Raw genomic sequence first — 8,036 nt, 5'->3', positions numbered from 1 at the left:
CCAGTTTTCACTACAACACACCAGGAAATCCCTAGTCATCATGGTTGAAAGCAATTAAAGTGACCTCCCGCGCTAAGCTGTTTTTACAGACCCCACCGGTAACTCGAATAACATATGGATACATAGTAATCCCACGTGTCTTGTATTTACTGTGATATCATTCGCCAAAGAAATTGTTGGCGATCTGCTAGAATTTTAGCTAATAAAACTTGGACAGCCATCAGCTGGTTATACCATTCTCGTAGAATGCTCAGGGAAAGCCACAACTCCCGTCTCAGACAATGCACACGGAATTTTTTTTTTTTTTTTTTTAGAGAACAGAATTATATTAAGGAATAGCATTCCACGCAATGTAAAATAGTTTACGTATTTTAGCAATATAACATGTAGTATTTGGCCAATGAAAGAAAACGTAAACGCTTTCTTTGGTAGACTGAATGAATTGGCGCCATCGATATATAAATTACTAGGGAAATGAAAAACTATTCCAACCTACGCTTTTATTCGATTGCCGAATCCACAGAGGTTTAGTGCTTGCAGGAAAAAATACTAATGTTTCTTCTCTGTATGTTTCTACCGTGGGAACAGCAGTTAAGTAAAGAAACTAGCATTCAAATAAGTATTACACTATGTAGCACTGAAAATATTGATGATGGAATATATATAAATAGGAATACAAACATCAAATTTTAATATCCCTTTTCTAAAAATAAAAGAGAAACATATGATTATATGTAAAAAAAAAACTGCTTGTAGTACCACTACGTAGCATTAAATCTAAAAATATTCCATATTTGCTCGAAAACCTAAGGGTTAATCGACAGTTATGAGTAATTCCACAAAGTAAAAAGCAACACCAAAGGACGTGTTGTCGCATAGTTCTTTATATAGGTCAAACTGGAAAATCCCTGGAAAAGAAACTGGAACAACAGCAAACATTCTCACCAGATCCCTTTGAAGATGTATTCTTATCTTTCATGAACCTAAAGGTGCGTCCATACTACGGTCAAATAGCGGCAACTCATCTGATTGTTGCAGATTTGAAGCAGAACATTTTTAGTTATGAAATTAAGACCAAAAAATGGCCCATAAAACGTACTGCATTCTGCGACCATGCATATTTCGTGTACCAAAACTTATGTATAAACGCGAATGATCAGGGATATGCTACAGAAGTTTTGTTATCAGAAAAATATGGTTGAAATGTGTGAATAATGTTTTCATGGGCCTATTCATCTCCGTATTACAATGCTGCATTACGGTAAAAGACGTTGTAGTTAACATTGTTAAAGAGTTTCGTTCAGTCAACATCCGAAGAAGGATGATTACGAAAAATAATTTTCAAAATCTAGAACTCTCACTTAACATACAATGCTTAGATTATATACTCTATGATACTTATATGGCAACGTAGACAAATTCATCAAAAAGTATTATACTCTTACCATCTTTTAGAGCCAGGAGGCAACAGAAATGAATAAAATGGGAAGGTGGAAAAAAATAGAGCCCCTTTTAAAAATGGCGGTGAGTAGCGTTTGAGGCTTAGCAGACGACGGAGGAATATCGGCGATGTTTTTGTTGGGTGGGAGTGATGGGGAATTGATTGGGTGCTGGTGGAGAGAGATAGAGAGGGAGAGAGAAAAATTGTAAATATATATTCTAGAACAGGGATGGCAAGGGAATGAAATGGGGAGGGGGAAAATAGGCCTCTTTTAAAAATGGCGGTGGCTTAGTCGCTTAGCAGACGACGGAGGAACAGCAGCGATGTTTTTTGTTGGCGGGAGGGGGGGGGGTGGGGGTGGGGGGGAGGGAGAGGAGAGATTTCGTCAGTCACTCTCAGTGTAGGGTGAGCTGTTGTTGGGTGAAGGCCTATTGCGGGAGAGCGCCATCATGTGAGAATCGCAATTTGCCAAAGAAAGAGCGAGATTAGTAGCGCAGTCTAAAGGAATCGAATCATGCAGAGTGTGTTTGCCTATGGACGTATATTTTCGCGAGCCGTAGCCAACGGCATCTACACAGTCAGCACCGGTGGAGGAGGAGGTGGACAGCAGACGTCTCCATCTTCTTCTTCGACGACAGCAGCAGCGAGTAGTACTCCGTCGTCATCATCGTCGTCGTCCTCGCCTCCCCCCTCTTCATCTTCTTCTTCCTCTTCCTCTTCCTCTGATGCCTCCTCCTCCTCCTCCACCTTCGTCGTATCGAGTAGCAGGAGGCCTACGACGACCACCACCAGCAGGAAGAAGCTGAGGTTCCTGACGGCCGTCAGTGGCTTCCCGAAGAACAGGACCCTCGAGAAAGTCAAGCCTGGCAAGTTCGGCGACGACGCCTACTTCGTGGTCAAGCACGCCAAGGGCGACGTCATAGGTCAGTCTGTCTGTCTGTCAGTCGATTTGACAGGTTTTTTTCTTTATATTTTTGTTTTCGTTTTGTTGTATTGAAGGGTATAGCTAAGTAATTATTATTTCTTTGTTTTTTGAATGGTATCTCTGTTTTTGTATTTTAAGAGTATTATATAATTATTATTTCTTTGTTTTTGTATTTAAGGAATATAAATAATAAGATCTTGATTCTGTTAATTAGGCTATGTAGATTTTCTCCTCTATTGTTTATATTTATTTATTTATTTTTTTGTAATTAAGGGTAAAAATATTTTGCGTAATTCAGCTAGATACATATATTTTGTTTATATTTTATTTTTTGTAATGAAGTGTAAAAATAATAATTAGGTCTCAAGTCATTCATTTAGGATATTACTTTATAGAATTTTTCCCTCATTAAGGGTAAAAATAATGAGGTAGAGATTTAATTAATTAAGAAAATTAGTGTATAGCTAACTAGGTTTTTCTTTTTTTCTTAATTATAAAAATAATAAGGTACATTTAAGTAATAAAGCTAATTATGTAGATTTATGTTTTTTTATTAACCAAATAGTACAGGTAGACTTGATTAATTCAGGAAATTATTCAGATTTTTCTTTTTTTTTTGTGAAAATGATAAGGTATACTTAGATCTAAGTAATTCAGTTATGTAAATTTTTCTTCTGTTGTTTGTATTAAGGTGAAACATAATGAGATATGAGATCTAAGTTATTCAGTTAAATTAGCTATATAGGTGTTTAGTTTTTCCTCAATTACAGGTAAAAATAATAAGGTAAATTAGTGTAAATCAGTTATATAGCCATTAAATCTAGCCCTGTTAAGCCGAGAAATTTTTCTTTGGCATATGAGGAAGGTAGTCATTATGTCTTATGTCTAGGCTTATGTTAGGTTACTTGTTTTGGTGATACTATGAAAAAGGTATTCATTACATCTAGGCCTATATCGATAACATATTTCCTTATATGAGGAGGCTAGCTATTACATGCAAGCCTAGGCCTATTAATATTGATATGAACAATTCGTCTGTATGATAATGAGGATAGCCATAGGCTAGGTATTGGCTCTAACCTTATCCACGGTTAGCTCATTCCCTGCTGGGTCAGGCTTATGTGCAAATCACTCTGATTGAGTTTTAGGCCAGATTATATTCATCCTCCTGTATAGGCCTATGTTTTATGCACAGTACATGTACTAGGCCTAGTTTTTCTTGGCAAAATTTCTTCTTTTTTGGCGAGATGGTGATTTCTCCTTGAAATAAGTGTTTTTGATTTGGTGATGTGACCTGCAAATGTTGTGATAATTTTTCTTTGAAAGCAAATATGCCGCTGACTGATTTTCTTTTAAAAGCAAATTTGGTGATAATTTTTCTTTGAAAGCCAATATGGTGATACATTTTGTTTGAAAGCAAAGATGGTGATATAAAATTTTTGTTCGCAAGGCAAGAGGTATGGTGATAATTTTCATTTGAAAGCAAATTTGGCAATAATTTTTGTTCAAAATGAGATATGGTGATAATTTTTGTTTGAAAAAAGTGATATTTGGATAAAGACACTATTGTGTCTTGGCTCGATAGGAAGGGAATTGGAAAATTGGAAGACTGCCACCGCACCATGTAATTTGGTAAATACCAGTTTACGCACAAAATGGCTGCTGTGTTTAGGGGATGAGCGCCAAAACGCAAAGAGAAGATGGCAAATATCATAAACTTGAATGCTAAGAAAAACCCTAACAAAAGGTGGTATGTACATATTCCAGTTACTGGTGGGGACTGAGTAAATTGGATACGAAATAAAATCCAAAAGAAAATAATGTATGGTATTACCTTACTTTAACCCATTTTGCATTTTGGACTTGATAATATCATCTGACTGAGTTTTAATGTGTGCTTTGAGCATTAATGTTATTTGTTTCATTAGCAAATGAGTGCTTTTGAGGATTTTGAACTTTTTCTTAGGCTTTTAACCCACAATTCAGAGACCTCACCCTTTTCTCCTTATCCTACAATTTGGGGGACCAGTGTGAGAGAAATAAAATGAATAAAATATAGGAGCTTAAACTATTCGATAGGTCTTGTTCAGATTTAGAGAAGTTCTTGCAACATTGTCAAACTATTAGGCTATTATGCACTAGGGTAAGGACATGGTACCCCTGGTTAGGTTCGATGCGTTTGGTTAGGTCATTTGCTTAGGAAATGAACATCAGAAAAATTCAAGACACTTTAAAATGCAGGTAAATGATATTTTAACGTCCAAAATTCTGTAATGGGTTAATGTAAAATTCTATTATGATGGGTTACTAAAATTTTTCATGAATTTCATGAACTAGTATTTATTTTTGTTGCTGGTTATCTCATGTTTTAGGTATTCCTGATCGTTGTTATTGGTATGAGATGCCACTTTTTTGTGATTCCTTCCCTTCAATTGTGTAGCACCATATATGTAGCAGTTTTTAGGGTGGGGCAAAACCAAAATCACAGGATGTTGCAAGGCTAAATTACAAGGATTCATTCTAGCCATACCTTCTATAACCTATCAGTGTGAGAGTTCGAGATGCAGTTATAGAAGGTAGTACAGTTTTGTGTTCCAGTGCTGGTAATTGACTGGATTATTTAGTATAATTGTTTTGTGGCAGTAATTCATTTCACATTGTAAGAAGTTAATGCCAAATTGATAAAGAACCATTTGACTCTTGATTTTGCAAGTAGCTTAAACGATATAATTTTTTTGTGATCTCGTCTAAGGGAAGGTTTTATGTTTTTATTTGCCAAAAATTTTCCTATTACATAACGCACAAAACCAATAAAAGATTGTACAAACACTTGTATGTTGTGCATATGCTACAGGCAAGTAAAACTTCTCAAGGAAGTTATGGAACACTTTTTAAACAGCTAGAGCAGTGCACTTGGATTACAGTGCAAGTCTTGGTATATTTGTTGGTAAAAATGTAACTTGATGTTCGCTTCCTTTCTTCTTCACAAGAATGAAATTAGCTCTTCACATCCCTACACATTAATTCTGGTAGGTAGTATATGGGACAAGCAACACGAGCTTTTAGCTGGTAATTGTTTGAGCCAAAAATACAGAGATATGGGAAAAATTAGGGCCTACATATTCGAGGACCTAAAATTATTCTACAGCAATACCATTTGTCGGTGGTTATTGGTAATGTTCTAATTTACAAAAAGGGTTGCATATGGTATCACATAAGACCAAATAGTACAACATGGATAATACTCATGAATATGGCAGCATATGTAGGTAATTTTATACATTGCACATGGATACATTTGCAATGGAAGTTATATAAAAAAGTAGTGTTTCAGATGTAACTCTTATGGAAACAGGAAATATACCCAACTTACATTTTCTGATTTTGGTTGAATCATGATAGTATACCCTTTCCTCTTTCTAAACTTTTGGGTCTACCAACATCTTCATTTCTTTTTTCATTTTTTGGGGTTTTCGTGAGTCGTAAAGTGTCGTAACCATGTGTGAAATTATCCAGGTTGCGCAATTCTTCATTACTTTGTGTTGTCTGTCATTTGGTGGAATTTACTTCATTAGCCTAATGGTAATTATTTGTACTATATTATTTGTAGCTTATAATTTCAAGGCTGTAAATTTAGTTATTTTTTCCAAAGTAAATGTTTCATAACTGTGTTTAAAGGCAGTGAATCCTAGGTGTCTTCATTATTACAGCTTCAATTCTGAAGATTTTCTCCATTTTCTTGAGAGTTGTGTGCTGTATTTGTTTCATCACTGTATGCTATTCATAACTGTCATATTACAGCGTGTATTTTGTAATGAGAGTTCACGCTTTCAGCTCGTGCCTTGCAGCTTTTCTTGTATATTAGTTCATAAGCTTCTTACTTACTGTGCTGCTCAAAACAATGGCCCATCCAGTCCCTTTCTTATTAATGTACATGTAGGCTAGCAAACCTGGCTGTGTACTGTACTAGTGATTAACCTTGCCACATGTATATCCCTGTTCTTTATTGTGAGAGTTCACTTTTTACATATAGCATAATTGCACATTTTGCCCTGTACTTGCATACATAGACTGCACTTGTCTTGCTTCATTCAGCTTTATTTTATTTATTTATTTATTTATTTTTTTTTTTTGAAGGGTTTGATGTTGATTTCATTAAGTGTCTTGTACAGAATTAAGATTTTTATTTATGTATTTTGCATAAAGCGTGATTGAGTTCATAGTCTTTATCTTCATACCAAAGAGAATTTCATTGTTCAATGTGCTGAATTTAACACTCAAGGATTCAGAGGTCACAAAGTGAAAAGTAGAATTGAATAATGTGGAAGAGATAAGAAAACCAATTTCATCACTTCTATGTCGCCAGAATAAGAAAAAAAAAAAAGGATATTAGGGTGAGACTAGGTGATGACTGAACGATGAAGCAAGTATATGATTGTCATCTTATGATTAAGAGCAACCTTTAACAGCTGGCTTTCGATGCAACAAACTATGACAGTATTTCGTGACAAAGCTAAAGTGGTTTTTGCTGTGATTTGGCACCAAAATCCTTATCCTTGGGTAGGAAATTTGGCTTTGTACCTTGTCTCTTATTTAGTGACATGAGTAGGGTATAAATAAGAATAGAAGCTGCCAATTCAGTGAAAAAAATCTTGCCAAAGAGAATCGTGGGTTTGTGGTTGCTTATTCTTGAAAATAACTTTGTATGTTAAACTTTAATGGTTGTAAACTTGCCCTAAATTAAGCACTTCCTTGCAAAAAGTGGGAGGATTAAAGCTATTCTGTATACAGATACAGTACACAGAAAATACACATAGCCAAAATATGAATACAGTACATTTATAACAAATGTACAAGGCAGTGATTACAAAGAGCTGATAAGAGAAAGGTGCATCAGTGTACTGGTTCTTATCTCTCTCACTCGTACACTCTGCTGAAAGGCATTTAATTTCAGCTTGCATTGTTGGATATTACCTGTATGCAACTGGCTCATCCATGTGTCAATTTGTGGAATATTTTACCAGGTGTCAGAAGAATAGGCATCTGATAGATCCTTCACTTTATAGTGAAACTTTGTAGTTGGTGATCTGGTTGTGTGATATTCCACTTTATTCCTATTATAGTAGTTAGTAAATTCTTGAGACTGGCATCCTCAGTATTATTGATTGATTGAACTGACTGGTTCAACTTATTCATTATTTGTAAGGTTTTCTTCTTCATCAATGGTAGATTAACTGTCATTGTTTTTTGTTTTGTAAATGTTGGGAAGTTCAGCATGTTATAGAACTTTTAAGACATTTTTTACTCTAACAGATAAGTTAATACTGGCTGAATTTTTTTATATTCCCAGAGATAAGGGAACTGTTTCTGTGCCTGCAGTAGCTATGAAAACATCATGCTGAGTCATATCATTATCAGTGTGGTTGAACTGAACTGAATTTAGCCAAGCAAAGGGGCATCCACACCTCAGCAATGTTTGGCTTAAGCAGTTTTAAAATGCAAGCAGGTCAATCATATGCAGAGTTTGAGGAATGATGTTTTTTTTTTTCATGTAAGAATGTATGACACAGTATTTGATAATAGCGCAAAAGGACACGACTGTATGCATTTACTCATTACTTTTTGCCAAGATGTAGTCTGAAGGATTGTAGCTAATGTTCTGTACGTAAT

General features: G+C 35.3%; 1 protein-coding gene across 1 annotated transcript; it reads left to right on the top strand.

The window, feature by feature from the left end:
* Nucleotides 1-1,955: 1,955 nt before the first annotated feature.
* Nucleotides 1,956-7,768, top strand: LOC135198946 (uncharacterized). Its single transcript, XM_064226864.1, has 2 exons — nucleotides 1,956-2,364; nucleotides 7,680-7,768. The coding sequence occupies exons 1-2, from the start codon at nucleotides 1,956-1,958 to the stop codon at nucleotides 7,766-7,768; spliced, it is 498 nt and encodes a 165-aa protein (XP_064082934.1).
* Nucleotides 7,769-8,036: the final 268 nt, after the last annotated feature.

Source organism: Macrobrachium nipponense, chromosome 25, assembly GCF_015104395.2.
Source record: "Macrobrachium nipponense isolate FS-2020 chromosome 25, ASM1510439v2, whole genome shotgun sequence".
NCBI classification, from domain to species: Eukaryota; Metazoa; Arthropoda; class Malacostraca; order Decapoda; family Palaemonidae; genus Macrobrachium; species Macrobrachium nipponense.
This window is presented reverse-complemented; position numbering and strand designations above follow the sequence as displayed.

Excerpts from the sequence above, each read along its gene's own strand:
- LOC135198946 (XM_064226864.1), top strand. The coding sequence starts at position 1,956 with ATGCAGAGTGTGTTTGCCTATGGACGTATATTTTCGCGAGCCGTAGCC. Across the intron at positions 2,365-7,679 it reads CGCCAAGGGCGACGTCATAG|ATAAGTTAATACTGGCTGAA; the intron begins GTCAGTCTGTCT and ends TTACTCTAACAG.